At 44.7% G+C, this 18,492-nt stretch overlaps 1 protein-coding gene across 2 annotated transcripts in view; it reads left to right on the top strand.

Annotated features, from left to right (window-relative positions):
- Positions 1–5,245: 5,245 nt before the first annotated feature.
- iglon5 (IgLON family member 5) overlaps positions 5,246–18,492 on the top strand; it is an 89,937-nt gene continuing 76,690 nt past the window's right edge. For both annotated transcript variants that reach the window (XM_077012441.1, XM_077012442.1), the window contains exon 1: positions 5,246–5,833. In XM_077012441.1, the coding sequence (XP_076868556.1) occupies positions 5,773–5,833 (61 nt within the window). In that variant the 5' untranslated portion in view covers positions 5,246–5,772. The remainder of the gene's footprint in view (positions 5,834–18,492) is intronic.

Here is an 18,492-nt window from a genome sequence, read left to right on the forward strand (position 1 = left end):
TGATCTCCCAACTATCTTCAGTTCAAATGTGTCCCTCCTCTGTGCCTTTAAGAATCAGTGTGTGACGTTAGCGACACCCTGACTGCCCCTGTACGGCTCACTCACTGGCTAGGACCTTGGCATCACCCTCCTCCTCTCTCTATCTATCTCTCTCTCTCTCTCTCTCTTAGGTCCACACCAAGGTCACCATCCTAATTAGAGTCCTGGTTTAGCCATGCTAACCCGCGGCAAGTCTTCTTGTCACGTTATGGTGACATTAGGGTCACGTGAGTCCCTGCCGGACAGAACAGGAATGACCTGGAGACATGATGCAGTTAGTATTGCTGCAGTAAATACGCAACCACGCTGATCTGTATAAACATAGAGAAGATGACAGTAAACAAGAGGAGAGGAAAAAGAAAAGCAAGGGATGGGGAAGAGAAAAGAGCAATGAGAAGAAGAGAGGAGAAGGGAGGAGAAGAGAGGTTCAGATATGAAAGACACCGAGACATTGTAAAAGACAGGCATAAGTGAACACTTAACCGTGAAACACGAGGGGTCACTGAACTACACTTCATCATTAACGACTCTAACAACAGGCCCCGGTGATTCATGGGAAAGCCGCACCGATAAGGCCCTAAGCAGCTCAGCCCTCAACCCCTCAAACCCACTCCACCTGATCCCAGGTGCACGTGAGCAGCTCGCTTTATGTCCCAGTCAGAGCAGTGAGCGCGGGCGCACGCACGCTCAGTTCCTCACCTTCACCCGCTGGAGTCAATAAAGGGCCGCGTCAGCACATTTCATCAATTTGATCCAATTCTTTTTTCTTTTTTTTCCCTCGCACGGCACTTAAGGTGAAGCGGCTCCTCATTATTCTCGCCATATGCTGAAACCAAGCGCCCATTGGAGCTGTGTCGTCAGAGTGGCAAGACAGCAAAGGCTTATCATGAGACCAGGGGTGTGGCCAGACTCCAGGGGCGGGGCAAAGGCAGGGGGTGGGCCAAGACATTGTGTCACTCATGTGATCATGTGACTCAGCATGGCCTGTGAACAGGATTCAGGGGAGAATCGTAGGTAGAGAGAATGGAGGTAGGATGTGTCTATTGAGACATGTATAAGAGAACAAGATGCCTACTAGGCATATGGACTGAAACAAGGTTGAGAATATGATTAAATCTGCATATCTGTTAAATCTGTCAACTTTAGTGTGTCTATAAGGCCATGCCTGGCTCAGGGATGTGTGTGATTCTGCCTGTCTCCCTTTAAAGGTGAATTTCTTCAGAAACTAATATATAGCTAATATTATTAATTTACTCCGTCCTTTAAGAGAAACCAAATTAAATATACATTGGTTTTGGGTTAAAAAATTAAAAACAGGAGCAGTGATAAAAGGCTCGGGCAAAAAAAAAAAAAATGCAAAATCAATTCTGTCTTTGAAACTGGAGACCTCTCCATTTCTGTCTCTTTCTCTCTCTCTCTCTCTCCTCCCTCTCTCTCTCTCTCTCCTCCCTCTCTCTCTCTCCCCCCCCCTCTCTGTCTCTGTCACTTACCCTCCATCTATTTTCACCATTTTAGTTGTTTTCTTTCCCAGTATTTGTCTTTGTAGATTCAGCTTCAGTTTTTCAATTTCAGGCCTCTTTAATGGTGCGCCACGCTGCAGCAGCAATCAACAAAAACAATTGTGATAACAAAGCAGACGCAATGACATATTTAATCGTGGCCGCGGTAACAGTAGTCATGGCATCAGCTCTTAAAGTGAACAAGATTAACACTGAGTAAATTGTTCCTCTGTTGTAAATACACCCCTCCCCCCAGAGTTGTTTACTTCACACAGTTTGGAGAGAGTGTTTACATAAGCAACTGGATGTGTGTAAAAATGTCAAACCCGGGCCAGTGCTCAGAGCTGTGCTCAAACGCCCTCCTGTTCTGCAGGCTACCGGCGTCTGCATCTCCCGTTCCCATGAGAATAGGTGGGACAGAGTTGAAGAGGACCCAAGGCCTATTCCTGCAGCTAGGCCTTTTCTCCCAGCCCACCTACACAGACACACACACACAGACACACACAGACACACACACACACACACACACACACACACACACACATACACACACACACACACACACACACTTTTCTGTCCTGTTTTTTTCCTCTCCCCTTCCCATGTTATCCATTCAGTCTCTAGACTGTACGCATTCATTGGGCTTAAGAACTTCTCTCTCTCTCCTTTTCTTGTCCTCATCTCCTGCTGTCTCTCTCTCTCTCTCTCTCCTTCTCTTGTCCTCATCTCCTGCTGTCTCTCTCTCTCTCTCTCCTTCTCTTGTCCTCATCTCCTGCTGTCTCTCTCTCTGTCTTGCTCACTCTCACTTTCTATACCCCCCTTGTGGTCTTCCTCTCTTCCCTTCCTCTCTCAGGGATGGTGATTACAAGTGAGTGTCGGCTGCCTCTGCCAAGCCAATTAATAAGGAGGGTTTAAGGACTGTGTGAAGAAGAGAGACAGAAAGAAGAAGAGACAGAAAGGAGACAGAAAGAGAGAGAGAGATAGAGAGAGAGAAAGAGAGAGAGACAGCAGTAGAACTATCTCCATACATTACCATACTAAACGGTGTGGGAGCACTTCTCTCTTTCTGTAACTTCCCCATCTCTCTCTCTCTCTTTTTCTCTCTCTCTATCACTACTATACACTCCTCCATAACTGAAACTTGGCCCAAGTTATCAGCCTTTGGGACATTTACACATTTATGAACATACTGTACTTGCATTAAGCGACCTCTGACATGTCTCTGCTCGCCAGTCTCAGCTCCCTGCCCTCTAAAATGGGTGAAGAAAAAAGCCACACAAATGGTAATTATGTGAATATTTCATGTATAACTAAACTCCAGGGAACATCAAACATTATTTAAAAAGGAATAATATGTTCTCTGCAAAGTCTGCAAGCTGATATTGCAAACTAAGCAGCACTGCAAATTTACCTGATATTGGATAATTAGACAAATATTTAATGGAGGCAGATCACTCGTTGATTTTACTGGTATCAATATTACATGTCCTTAAAGCATATATTGGAGATTACAAACATCACTTTTATTACATTGAAATCAGAACACATAGAATAGCATGAAAACACTGTTATACTTGAGACTGGAAATCCTGTCTCTAAACTGTATCTATAACATCCATCAGTTAGAACACAGAAAGTATGCCTTATTTGTGGAAGTTGATCTGTCTGGTGTTCTTGCTGATGTGTCAGTGGTCTTGATGCAGCTATTTTAACATTCATACGCCTTTTGTTTTCTGGGACATTTTTACTGCTCATGATCACTCAGAGCTTGAAGCATACATTTTTATATAGTTTCAGAAGTATTAACCACATTCCTCACAAGGTCCAAATGGTGAGACTACAGAAGAGAAAAGTGGGACATGAGACAATGATGAGAAAATAGCATGTAACAGATTGTCTGAGATCAACGAGATCTAATATCTTTATCCCACCACTTCGGCCCAGAGATGATGAAAAAGATGAATCATGACTGAGTGATAAATCATGAACGAAGACATTTCAGAAGCTTTTCTGGTTTGGTTGGGAAATCATGAAGGATGAAATTTCAGAAGCTCCCATGGTTTGGTTGGAGCTCTTCAGGGACAGACAAAACTCCTGGATGTTCTTTGCAGGTTCCTCTCTGACAGAATTCCACCAAACACCTAAAGGGAAACTCCTCCAGGCCTCAGCCGAGGAACGCTGGGCCTGCTCTGCCTGGAGGTGTTTTAATAATGTGCAAAGCTTCTTCCTCTTTCCTGGCTCAAGGTTCTCACACATCTCCAGCATACCAAAGACCCGCTCAAACATGGATCCACACATGAGAAATTACAAACTTTACCGCAACATGAGTGAACCATCTTGCTTTGGTTAAATTCTTTGTGATGCCTTTCATTGTCTTTGATGAGGTGTCTGGTGGCTTACTAGACTAGCTGGGTGTCAGCGAGTGTAAAGGCTTAATGGAGAATTCAACACGATCAAGCAAAATGTCTGTACAGGAAACAGAGACAGACTGACAGTTGGAGGGATGCTTCAAAGACCGTTTCTCAGTGGCATCGGGATGTTCTGCCTCTCTCCGAGCTGTTTGGGCCGATTACACAGCATTTCAGAAACGCAAAGAACACTGGATCAAATGTTGCTGAGACGCTGAAGTTAGAAGGCAGCTCTGCTGAAAACGTCTGGAAACCACATTCTGAAATTACCTTCACGTCAGTGGAGAAATACAAAAACACAAATGCAATGAGTTAAAAACCTTAATTATGTAGCACAAAGTTATTACAAAACTATGTTCTAACATATGTTAAAAGAATAGATTAAAAACCAGTTACAAGTGAACGTTTACTGTTAATACCGCTTAGTGCCACTTGTGTTTTGCATGAACTTCATCGCTGGTTAAGGAGTCTGTAGATTTGCTCTAGACTAGATTAACTAGGATGGTGTGCCACCAAGACTCAGACCCAGTGCAGAGCAAACGCAAAACTGCCTCTCGCAACGGGACGAGCACTATCTCGGAAATAATTAATGCACATCTCATTCTGTACGAAGTGCTATATAAACAAGACTCGGCCCTGAGCGCTTTTAATCTACTGAGGCGAACATCTGCATTCGCGTGATAGGTGTCATTCATGATTCTCTTATTAACATTCAGAACTTGTTCCAACTTCCTGCTCTTCGTTCATGTTGTCATCACTCCGTGGAAGCAGACAGCTCGTGCCCAGCGCGTGCAGCGTCCTCTCCAGCGGCTGACCTTGCAGAGACACGGCTAGGCTACTGTCAAACACCAACTACAGAGAAACTAACAGCTGTAACCTCAGTTTCAATCCTTTCGTGCATGTCTGATATACGTTAAAAATACACTTCACTATGCGGGCGCTTTCTGAAAGAACGATGGCTTTAGAAAATACAGCTCTCTCTAGAAATACAGCTATTTCTAGTCCTCGGTTGCATCACGGATTTGGTCTCAGGCGCACAGGCTACTACGGGCTACTAACGTGCTTGAACCCGGGATACACCGTTTCAGGAATACCGCAGTATACCGAGCTTGCTATAAATCACGTTACATTATCACCGCGCTGTTCTCGCCTCTCGCGTTCCGCCCCGCCCCTTACGCGGCTCCGATTGGCCAGGCGGCCTCTTCTACCTCCCGCCCCCTTCTTTGACGCGCGGTGATTGGTGGAGTCGTTTTCTCCTTGAGCCGCCAATCTAAGCTCCCGTGGACTCCGCTTCAGATACTCTGTTAACGATGCACACAGTGTTGATCCACGGATCACGCCGCATACCAAAAGAAAACTGGAAAAGAACCCGTTAGTAGGACGGAACGGTCGAGCGCACACATTTCACTAAGCTGGCCTTCTCTGTGATATGTTTTCCTCCATCACTTAAACTGTTATTCACCTTTCATGTCATCACTGCGCTTCTGGGATGCTCCTTGCGTGAACGTCGGATTCTGTGTAGGGGGATATTTGTGATTTCTTTTGCGCTAGGATTTATGCGTCTTTTGGCACACTGTGAACGTTTGTGAAGTACTCTCCCTCCGTTGGTTTTCGCACGAGGGTCACTTGAGGGGAAAGGCGCGAGAAGAATCCCATCTTGTCTGTTCCACTGTTAAGACATTTGGAAGGTTTGTTTATCCCTGCAGCACGTAGTAAAGAAGAACACGTGTGATCTATGCGTTTTTTCCTCTCAAACAAACAAACAAACAGAAAATAAAAATTGCATTACGCGGACGACACGGGAGACAGTAACTGACACTCGAAAAATGAGGTGCGCAGTCTTGCGAAGCACGTTTGCTGGTTTACTGCTGGCCTTGCTGTCGAAAGGTAAGTTGCAATAATGTGCTATACTGGTAAATCGTCTCTGGAGTGTGTGCACGCGCTCATCCCGCGCCGTTCTCTGTTGGGCTGAATACTAATGCGGCGCTGCTCGCGCGCCGGAGGTCTACCTGCCAATGAATCATGCGTGTCTGCGGAGAGCTTTTGTTTTGCTCACTAGCGCGTGCGTGTGCTGGGTGATAGTAGGAATGCGAGCGCACCTCTTCCCGATCCCTTCGAACCACAGTGGTTTCTGCATTCCGCAACATGAGCGCTACATATCAAGACTTTGAAGATCACCACCCCCCCTCCCATTTTCTCCGCAACAAGTCAGTGTGTCCAATTAGACCAGTACATGTGTGTGTGGAGGTGCTCGGCGTATCACGAGAGATGCTTAAATTGGATTCTGGCACTGGATGGGATATTATAGAGACGCTTCACTTCTCCGTGCACATGCATGTCGCAGATGTAACGGATGACAGGGTTATTGTTGCATGCTGACATGTAGTCTAATTGCAGAAGGGAAAACACTTTTCTCTGCGGTTTGCAGTTGCTGCTCATATTTCCCGCGCACACATAACTAATCAGCGCATACATCGACGACCCCGCTCCTTTTCGCCTATACACACATTCTAAATGGCCACTACCAGTTTGGTCCAGACAGCTGCAAAGGCTCACATGGTTTTTGAGCATTGTTCATTATTAATCTCACGGACTGTGCGGACGCACTTGGCTGTTGGATGAACAACACGCACATTCTGCAGAGGGCAGAAAACTTGCGCTGGTATAACGGTTGATTCCTCTGTTTGAGCTGGTTGGCAACGTTCTGCGATGAGCAGGCGGATTTAATCATCTTTGCCCTGCGGGGTAATTTTGTTTTTCACGCGCAGCCGAAATCAGTCTCACGAAGCACCATAAGTCTGGTGTGTTGCCTGTAACGTCTCTCGCGTCCGTACTGTGGACACTAACGGCGTTTAACATACGCTACATTAATTGGACGTCGCTAGATATAGTCATGGATTAAACAAATATATCGACGGTTAATTACAACGCTGCTCTTAGGAACGACTAATATGTAACTAATGTAAACAAGAGATATTATTGTTCTGTTTACATTTTGAATGCAGATTAGGTAATAATACGTTTTATGTCAATTCTATATCGATTGTAAAGGTTTATGGTAATTTCGGGGCGCATTGTCTTTTTATTGAATAAGCAATTGTAGTTATTGTATATTTTAATTATTATTTTTACTGTGAAAGCGCATGATGTGTTTTGCAGAAGGAAAGATTCATGCAACAGATTAGTCTTTTCTTAGAATTCAGCAGCTCATCTCAAAGGACATTGATTCACCTCTCCGAGGGTTCTGTGTGTCTGGCATACGAAAACATAAATAGGAAATGTGGCGTCATTTGAAGTGTGCGCTTACCCTTCTAAGTGGGAAATATAATGTTAGAATTCGTATGGTCATTGGATAACAGTCAAGATGGGCAATCTTAATATATTAATATATCACATATATATTAAAATATTCTCTAAATACGTTTGTTTGATTTTATGTTAGGTTTAGTTGATATCTCAGTGGAAGGAATGACAAAACTAGACACCCATCAAACTACAGGTGACTTGCAGTGACCTCCCACTCAAAAAGAATGTGTACTTGAGCTCACGTCCAAAAAGAAAGCAAGAGCAAGACAGTGTGTGTGTGTGTGTGTGTGTGTGTGTGTGTGTGTGTGAGAGAGAGAGAGAGAGAGAGAGAGACAGAGACAGAGAGAGAGGATGGACTGTATGTCTTGGTTGGAACACATACTTTGGCAAGGCCTTTGTTTTTGCGCTGAATGCTAATTACAGCAGGAATCAACAGACAGCCCTGAACAGTGCCCCAGGACAACTGCTTTCATCAACAACACCTTCATCTGCTCCATAGCACCTTCCTTTCCATCTAATTACAGGCAAAATCATTAATTAGGTCAAAACGTCTGCCTGCATTAGTCTTGCAGTGTTTTATAACCAAACCAAGTCAATCAAGAGTGCAGAGTCACACAAGAGACTGGACACAGAGACACGCGCGTCGTCGAGCTCTCTGGCCTCTGTTGCCATGCCCACTGCCCACCAGCCTGACGGTCGTCACTCACGCCTTCGGATTCCCCGAAGCCGTTTCACAGGGGAAGTTACTGTTGGTGTTATCTAAGCTGCCTGCTGGATGAGCCTGACGCAGCACCTGCACTCTGGGCAAAAACAGGAAGGGACGTAGGGAGGTAGGGAGGTAGGGAGGGAGGTAGGGAGGTAGGGAGGGAGGGAGGGAGGTAGGGAGGGAGGGAGGGAGGTAGGGAGGGAGGGAGATAGGAAGGAAGGGAGGAAGGGAGATAGGGTGGTAGGAAGGTAGGGAGGAAGGGAGGGAGGGAGGGAGGTAGGGAGGGAGGTAGGGAGGTAGGGAGGGAGGGAGATAGGAAGGAAGGCAGGAAGGGAGATAGGGAGGTAGGGATGGAGGGAGGAAGGAAGGTAGGGAGCAAGGGAGGTAGGGAGGGGTTGGGTACTTTAGGTACTGAAAATGGTTCTGCCTGTCACTTAAGGCAAACGCTATGTGTTTGCTGGAGCAATGATAAGATGATAAGATACACAACATTCTAGAAAACAGAGAAATTGTCTTAACGTTCATTCTGGGTTGTTGATGTAGAGGCCTGAATGTGAGACTGCTAACAGCTGCATTGCTATCGTAGCAAGAATTCCTTCAATAAATGCATTACTATTTCACATTTTAGATATTGCTACAGATTCTCCCATAGAACCATTGTGAAAAAAAAGGTGCATATTTATAACCCAAACACAGCACCCGGTTCATCCCAACATAGGCAGTAGAGTGCAGGACATGTGCCTTGAGATGTCAGCAGTGAAACACCTTATTGTTGTAACATATGGCAGGCAAGCGGGGTCAACGCACGGAGGGTGTATTAGCCAGCCTGTAGCCCATTTGTGGGCTTCTGACTGGAAACTGGACCTGCAGCTTTGGCTCATGGATAAGGAGTGAATGGGGGATGGGGCAGATTCTGCCAAGCCCGACAGATGCCTACTCAGTTAAACCTGCATGGGCCCTACACACCCTACACATTGCCTGTTGATTCCATGCAGCCTGAGCTCGGACTTTCGCTGAGTCTGTCCGGACCGGGGTCTCTAACCCCACCTCTGTGTTCGGGGGACGCGGCCATTTTTAAAATTTTCCTGCACACCGCTTCAGGTCCGTCTCGAGAGGGGATGGGTGTCTGGTGGGAGGTGGGACGAGCTGACAACATGACGTGAGCCGAGCGCAGCACAACGGAGGTGCTGGGGGGGGAGGGCGGAGACGGAGGACTGGGATCGGTGCCCAGAGCTCCGCCTGCTCCGTGTACCTGCTGGACGTTGGACTGACAGACGGCACCGTACCCAGACCGCAGTGGTGCTGTGAGAGCGGGGGCATCGTCGTGGAGAGCGGAGCCATCACCATGGAGAACAAGGCATTGTCATAGAGAGTGAGGCATCACCATGGAGAGGGGTGGCATCGTGGTGGAGAGCAGGGACAGGCAAACATCTTTGCTTTAAACAGCACATTGTGTGCAGAAAGGGACATCTCAGAGATGAAACAGTGACCTTTACGTGACCTGGCCTTTATGAGGGAATCTTGAGTAGCTTGGAGGTCATTAGGGTCAAATAGCATCTCAGAACTCAAGATCGTATGATGGAGGCAAAATCACCTTTTGCCCTTCAGGTATCTGCTAGTGAGACACACCAATCTCACTGTCCATAGATCCTCGCCTGTGACTAGATCCAGAATAATAAGAGGGAATCGTGGAACGATGATTATTCATTACTCTAATTATAGTCATTATAAGTCTATGGAGTTGCAAGAAATGAAAATGAATTTGGGTCGTTTGTGGCAAGGGACCGGTTCTTTCACCATGTTTAATTACTGTAATAGTAGCCACATCCTGCCCTCAACTCCTCCTCCCAGCACAGGACCCCAGCGTGCATCACACATGAGTGGGAGGCAGAGGAAGAGGGATCATTCAAGTAGTGGGAGAGTCCATGCAGAAGCAGAAGCAAATGAGTGTGAGACACACACACTCACACACACACACATACATTTTTGCAGCCACTCTTATTTGGGCCATCAGCAAGATGAATTTAAACTATATCAATGGCGAAGGTGGTCAGAATGAGTCAATAAAGGAGTCAGGAGATCCCAGTCCTGAGAGGGAATATCTATATACCCTCACAGCACCATGGAACAGAGCCGATGTAAATAACACCCATCGATCTCATATCAATATACTCATATTGAGAGAGTCTAAAGTCTTGGAGACAGGAAAAAATGCTTTCTCTTGTGTTTTAGGCTACAGAGGCAGTCAGTGGATTGAGCTGTTAAAAGAGTTGTTTTGCTCTGGAGGCTGTGTGTGTGTGTGTGTGTGTGTGTGTGTGTAGCTTGTAGGTAAGATTGGAGTGAGTTCTTAGCACAAAAAAGCTCTTCTGCTGTCTATGTGTCCTCATTTTGTTGGACAAGGTGTTCATCAGGAAATCAGTTGAAAAAGCTCAGGTGTAAATGACAGCCGGGTCCTGCTGCCAGCCCTCATATGCACATACGTAGTTGTGTATGTGATGAAAATGTCAGGACTTTCGCAAGTGGAAGTAGTTTAGTAACATATGCATGTTATTAGTCCAAATGACTGGCTGTTTTTCTAAGAACACTCACATGCTGTGTTCTCCTAAAAGTTTATGTCATCATAATTTTACATTAATAGTAGTGAAACTATTCTAACATGAACTGCTGTAAAACATCAGAGTAAAATGACCTCGTTGTAAAACCTAATTAAATTAGTTTACTGACCGCAGTATACTAGCTTTAATACTGATATTCAGTGCTAAGTCATTCACTTAAAATGTTCAGAAATGTTGAACTGAAGAAACAGTTTTAAGTTTTCCTCCATTCACATTTTATGCATTTGGCAGACCCTCTCATCCAGAACGACGCACATGTGTGTACCATGTGTACCATACATTACACAGTGTGCACCCTGGAAACTCAAACTATAGTGCTGGCACTGATAACACAGTAGTTGCAGAAGTATTTAATATATACAGCCAAAACAGTATGAACAAGGTAGTTGCATCTGATCAGTTTAGTCACGTCTTGAGTTTACAGCTCTGCTCCCTTGTGATAACCACTTGTGTAGTACTTCAGTAAGTAAGTTAGCTCAGTATTCAATTTCAGTGACCTTGTTTCAAGGTTTTAGCTGTGATAAATGGCATATACATTGAAGTTCTACACTTTCACTGGACTTAGCATGTGGAGAAGTGCTGTAGTGTGCAGTCCTGGGATTAGCTCTGCTCCGGACCCCACCATGATCCATCTGCCCTCCCCTTTCTCTCCTCTCTCTCTCCTCCCTGCTTCCTTCTCTCTTCCCATCCCTCCTTTCTTTCACCTTCTGTTCTAAACTTCCTTTCCTGTCCTCTAGTCCATTCTCTTCTCACCACTTTCATCTTTATTCTGCTTTTTCCCTCCATTTCCCTCTCTTCTTCTCCCCTCTTCTCCTCTCCTCTCCCATCTCCTCCCCTCTCCTCTCCTCTCTCCAGTGTAACTTCAGGCAGCTGTCAGCTCCGCTGCTGTTCTTCTATTCATCCTCATTGAATCGGCTCCCTGTTGCTCTATGAAACCTGATAATGAGCCAGCTCAAATGCTTTATGTACTGGAAAGCTGTACAGTGTGTTCTGTAAAACTCTGCAGGCTCCTAACCCTAGTGCATGTGAGAGGTAAATATACACCTGGGAATCTTTTCTCACCTTTATATTTATACACCAGAGTTTATTTTATAACAATGACTCATAGTTTAGTTAGTTACAGAAAACATTGGCCAGTGTTTGAACTGTTACCCGATTGTATTTGTCAAATTAAACAACCAAAATAAACAATAGAGCAGTCATGAGTAACTCTGTTGGTCCAGTACTGGACCAGGACTGGCTCTGACTCTCCCAGCTTACCAAAGGGAGGAGCTGAAGATGAGGTCCGAGCAGATGGAGACACACCGTGAATCGATCAGCACGTCCAAGTCACACAGCGCAGACCCTGAATGGGCGGCGACTATAAATATCATCCTCCTGAGCCTCTTAATAGGGGTCCTAGTGCCTGTAGGCTTCCCCCGTTTTGGCGTCCAAAAGGATGTCCGTTACAGAGTTTCACTTTACAAACCCACAGGTGCGACGTGTAGAAGACGAAGGCGCGCGTGAATCCTGAGGCTTTTACCAATGCAGATCAATTTGCCTGGTTTGTGTTTAACAGCAGTGTGGTGGAATGATGCGGCGCTGTAATGCTAAATAATGGTTTGCTGTAGTGGTTTTTGACTGGCCCTGCATCTCAGACAAGGAGCAGAGGTTACGGCGAGAGACGGAGGGCAAGAACGACCGGGGAAAATACACAAAGCTGAAGAAAACAGATCAATAAATATTTCAGCTGCAGCTAATTTCACACACAAACAAACACACACACACACACACGCACACACACACACACACACACACACACACACACACACACACACACACACACACACACACACACACAGCCCAAACAGGAGATGGGAATATTGTGAGGCTGAATGTGAGAGTGAAGGAGGTTAAAATGGACAGACAGTGAGGGGGGGGGGGGGGGGGGGGGGGTTGGAGGAGGCCAGCCCGAGCTGCTAACCTGTTCTCCAGCTGGCTGCCCACCGCAGGCATCGGTACTGAGCGCGGGGAGGAGACTGTTTCAGCAGGGCGCTTCCTCACGCTGACAACACTCCATTTCCCACAGTTCTTGTCGTCCATTTGCTGTGTGGTGATGCACACCTTTGCCTTCGTGGCAGCTGACGTCAAATCTGTATTTTTACGTGTATTCGTCTCGTGGGTAATGGACGAAAGCCGACACAGGCCATCTGGGCTAATGCGAAGACTAGCCACGCTAGTGGGGCCTGTTAGCAGTCGTCGGCTGATATCCGCGTTAGCAGTGCGGAGTGAATCATTCGTTTAAGAGAAGAGAGAAGCATAGAGGACTTGGAGGAGAGAAACAGAGAGAGGGAGAGAGTCAAAACTGTGGCAGTGGCTGGTATTAAAAAAAAAGTTGGATTTTGAGTTTTTGGATTGGCAACTATAAAAGAGACAGATGGTGAGTGGGTAGAAAGAGAGAGAGAGAGAGAGAGAGAGAGAGAGAGCAGGGATAAAGAGAGGGGGGTGTAGGATGTAGTGATAAGATGGTATAGTCATTACGCACAACCATAACCAACAGGTTTCACCAACAGTAAAAGGAGCATTCTGTATGTAGGTGTTGATGTGTGTAGGAGGGTCTTCAATAACTACACGATGTGAGCGTGGCTACCTGTGTGTTGGGGCTTACAGTAAACATTTCACTGGTCCCTCACAGCGCCCTGTCAGAACTGTAGCACGAGCTGCCGAGAACAGTGTTGCTTGTCCTCTTTGGTTCAGCATTTCAGTGGGATGTGCCATAACATAACCGTTAGCCCAGTGCTGCCTTGCTAATGAAAAAAAAAGGGTCAATTAAATTTTTTTTTTAACCTCAGTGTGGTCCACGGGCAAAGTCGTTGGCTTGGCAGAGCACAGCTGCCGTTGTATCTGGACATCATCAGTGGCACCCCATTATTTTGGGAGACAGCTAATTTGCAAGTCCCACAGAATGGCCAGTAATAAACAGCTGGTGAGTCTGGGAAGCCCCTGCCTGTGGAGCGCTGATTCCCTGTCCTCAGAACTTTTACATGTCACTTCTTCTGTGTGGCACACGGTACATGTTCCAGCTGGGAAGGTGCTGCTAAAGTCTTCCCACCAATAAAGGCCCAATTATTAAACCGCGGCCACACAGTAAGGTCCCGGGCAGGCAATAAAATGTCGCTGAGGAATGACAGCAGGCTTAAAGAGCAGTGGGCTCAGATGCCGCGTTGCTGTAAAGCTGCTCGTTTTGATGGGCATATTCTAGCCAATCGGTGCGCAGCTTCACTGAAGGTGTTGTTAGGTGCCACTATAGGACGTGCAGGGTGAAGGGGTGTGATGGGTGGGTGTGATTAGTTCTCTAATCGAGAGCAGGGTGAGAGTTTCACGACTTAACCCAGCTGCGATATGAGTCTAATTAGGCTTACAGTCAGATGGCACACTGTTGTTGTGGTAGGATATACCACTAATGTGATATGTGCGCGTCAGGGGGTGGTTCTTAATAAGCACAGTGAACATGATAAGATAGAGTGTACCCCAAAGGGCTCAGAAGGGCATGGGAGAGAATGCGAATGATTTTGGTTTCCTTCCAGCATCTGTATGCGTCCATGGGCAGTTCAGTTTTGAAGGTTATTGCTAGTCTTAAAATATCCCCCAGTTTTGCAGTTTCACTGTCGTTAACCAAAAAGCAATTCTGCTATAGTTAATTAATCCTGAATAATTATATTGTCTTGTTTGGGTGAACCAGATACTCGTGGTTACTGAAATCCACTTTCATTTATTAATATAATTATTTACGAGTCCCTCCTCCCTATTTTTTTTTGACAACATACCCAACAGCACTTTGGGGCACTTCTAAAACCCATCAGAAGTGTCTGAATAACATCACTCATCTAATTGGCTACTTTTGCATACACAATCGACAACTGCCTCTACAATTTACATAATATATAATTTATCAGTGAAATTATTCATTTCAGTACTGTATGACATGCAGTTTTTATATTGAAAAGAAGGCAGTTGTTCTTGCCCCCCCAACTTCCTCATTTTCTTGACTAGCATACATTATAGTTTCTTGATTAGCATACATTATAGATCGGGTATATCCACTGTTCCTCTACACAATCAGATCGTTTGCTCTTGGCTTTTAATCTCCTCCCTCCCCGTGGACATGCTCACAAAACTCATAACAACCAGTTTCCAGAGCAACAGTGACCTTTGCATGCTGCTCTCACTTACATCAGACCAGACAGTATTGAAACTTTACGGTGGTCAATTAACACCCTGATGCTAGGCAACACTGTCACGGTGACAAGCCGGTATCCAGTGACGAAACGTGAGCCCGTCTGTGCTGACCTGTAATTCAGCTGTCCATGTATTTATTTGTTTATTTATTTCAGGGTGGGGGTGAGACATAGCCTCACAATCTCATTTCTATTCCACACGCGTGGCATGTCCGTCAAAACTTTCGATGAAAATTGATCTGTTTACCACAGGGCCCTTAATTCAGATGTGACCATGGCGACGCCAGTAAACGTGCAACACCTTGCAGGCGGAGCCGAGAGATAAAGTCAGTGAGATCCATCACAGTCAGCTCACATCGATGAAGAAGACATTACCATGCCCAGAGGTGGGCAGAGCAGGACTGTACTCAATTTAAAGCATTATTTCAAAACAATAATTACTCTACTAGAAGTTAATGTGGTTATTTTAAATTAGAGCTCAATAAAATTACAAAGACAGGCCTGATAGTTTTCAGGCGCCACGCCGGAATTCCGGCGTACCGACATGTCCGCGAGAAAAAAAATTGAGGGGGGGAATCCGTCAAATCATCATGATAAACCACACGCGCGCGCATGCTATCTGTTTTGAGGCCGAAATATGATCCTTACGAGGTTCCCAAGTTACGATTTTTCGTGGTTACTACACATCTCCCATTTACTGTATAAAGCCTTGTTTGGACCTAAATGGTTCTGCGTCGTAAACGGAACTTGGTGTTTGGTGTGCGTGGCGTCAGGATTAGTTAAACGCAGCTATGGATAAAGGTATTTGCCAAAAGGCTAGCTTTAGGATAGGATAACTGCGTATAGTACGTTATTTACGTACATACATGTACGTATGTTCCGATTTACACCGAAAATCGATTTACGACGGATCAACTATAATGATTACCTGACTTATTTATTATTAATTAATTTAAAGATTAATTATAAAATATTCTAAATATGGTACACTAACATCCCCCCCCCCCCCCCCCGCTCAGAAAAAAAATTCAGGCTCAGGAGTTTTTCCCACTATCACCCCTGCAAAGAATATGGTAAAAAGACCATTCAAGTAGCAAAGGTACTTGGGATATTTCGGATCCTTTAGATCTAATTTAATCAAAGTAGAACGGCAAGACACAGCAGGACACATGTAGCACATGGAAATACCAGATCAGTATGTCCAAAACAGTCCGTGAACCTCCTATTCAACTGACTTTCTATAAAGTATTTTTTCTGAAAATGGTTTGTGAAGCCAAAAGTAAAAACATCAATGTCTCGCCTGAGGCAAATGGATTATTTTACTCGGTTCTCTTTTCTTGTATTTTTGTTTGAATTCTTTATTTCTTGCAGGTTTGCATTTCTGTAACCCAAAATTAAGGGAAAAAACCCACGATTAGACCATGAGTGGCAAAAGGTTTTAATCACACATGACTATGCCTCTCACATCCCTTTTAAAGGAAGTAAAATAATTATCCCGCAGGGGACATTCAAAAACACTTAACGTGGGTTAATGTACTAAAATGATGACATAGGAACACCAGCCTATATGCTCACATATTACTGGTCATGAATACTCTCCTGTACTAAAATAAAATATCTTTAACCTAAGAATAAAGTAGCAACATTTAAATCAAACTTTTTCCTTTCAATTTTAACACATGAAGAAGAACATGTGATGCATTACTTTACTCTCCATTTTTCATTGCAGAATAGAAAATCAATTGAACAGAAAATATACAGACCTAAAACAATTCCTCTTCAAATGAATTGTAATTAAACTTATTGGTACTAACTTCAAATATCATTTTGATGGGTTTTTTTTTTTTACCCAAAATGCACGCAGCTGCTTGGATTTGACAGTGCTGGTTTGAGACCTCACTTACCTGAGGGGCCCTCCAGAAAGTTTTGACTAAGGCCTCAACAAACTCGAACTCTACAAAACTCCAAAGAATCGTCACTGTTCGTGGGGTTAGTATTACACCAATAGCAGGACATGGGACTAATTGGCGAATTTACTATGCCAAGCTAGCTAGCTACACAAGGTTTGCAATAGCGGCTACATTGTGCATATAACGTAAAAAGCGTCCCATTGTATTTGGTGCTCACCGGTTTAGCATGTGTGGGAATGTTCTGACGCTCTTGCCCAATGTATGTGATATTTAGCTACATTGCAACTGAACGACAGATTAGCTTACATAAACAAAACCGTATTGGTCGAAAAAATGTCCAAATATATCATCAGTAACAAGCCATAATTTTTTATAACATTGAAAGAACGCCTCAGCATGGAGCAGGCCTTTCTGGGCCAGTTCGGCAACTTCAGTAAGTATTTTGTTGGAATACAATACTTTAACATAAAAAATGCACGATAGGAGAGCGACATGGCTTCAAGCGGAGATATGAGATTCTTAGAGATAAGGATATTGTTAGCAATCTTTAATGCATTTTAGCATGCATCATAACGGAAGTTTCCTGCTCCCCTTTGCCGGAAAATATTTTGCTAAATATTGCTAAAGGGTTGCCAGCCAAAATGTGTTTCAGAATCCGCAAAATTCAAATGAAATAGATGGGCATGAAAACGGTGTGCTCGCGAGAATAGACTGTCAATCAAACTTTCGACAGCTGACTGGATATGGGGAAAATGTAGACCTATTTGAATCACAAGCTTCTTTGTACAATATGTTTATATATATTTTGGAATGTGTTTATGGGGACTTTTGACCAGAAGCACATTTGTGAGGTCACATACTGATGTTGGACGGGATTGCCTGGCTTCTCAATCTCCGCTCCAATTCATCCTAAAGGTGTTCCATCGGGTTGTGGTCAGGACCCTGTGCAGGCCAGTCAAGTTCATCCACACCAGACTCTGCCAGATGGAGAAGCACTATCTGTCATTCCAGAGAACGTGCCTCCATTGCTCTACAGTCCTGTGGTGGCATGCTTTACATCACTGCTTCCGACACTTTGCATTGCACTGGGTGATGTATGGCTTGGATGCAGCTGCTCGACCATGGAAAACCATTCCATGAAGCTCTCTGCGCACAGTTATTGAGCTAATCTGAAGGCCACATGAAGTTTAGATGTCTGTAGTTATTGACTGCAGAAAGTTGGCGAACTTTTCGCACTATGCGCTTTAGCATCCGCTGACCCCGCCCTGTCCGTTTACATGGCCTACCACTGAGTTGCTGTTGTTCCCAAACACTTTATTGCACAGGTGGCATCTCATCACAGTTCTACGCTGAAAAATTCACTGAGCTCCTGGGAGTGACCCATTCTTTGTAAATGTCTGTAAAAGCAGTCTGCATGCCCGGGTGCTTAATTTTATACACCTGTGGCCATAATTTGGATGGGTGAGCAAATACTTTTGGCAATTTTTTTTACTTTTTCATCTTTATATTTCAGTACCTCTCCCACATTTGACGGTAACATTGATAGTTTAATTAAACAGAAAATATATGCATTTAAAGGTGGGTTGGGAGCTGGGTCAAAATAGGTAAGCAAACTATGATGACTTTCACCTTGATAGTTTAGCTCGGGTGTATTCCTAACCAAATTGCACAGTAGGGGGCGAGAACGAGTTTTCAAACCTGTGAATTACCACCCACAACAAATCACACATGCACTTTTTAAGAAGCTTCCTAATGGAGACATTGACAAGACTAAAGTTGTTTGCACCTTATG

Source organism: Brachyhypopomus gauderio, chromosome 7 (genome assembly GCF_052324685.1).
Source record: "Brachyhypopomus gauderio isolate BG-103 chromosome 7, BGAUD_0.2, whole genome shotgun sequence".
Classification (NCBI taxonomy): Eukaryota; Metazoa; Chordata; class Actinopteri; order Gymnotiformes; family Hypopomidae; genus Brachyhypopomus; species Brachyhypopomus gauderio.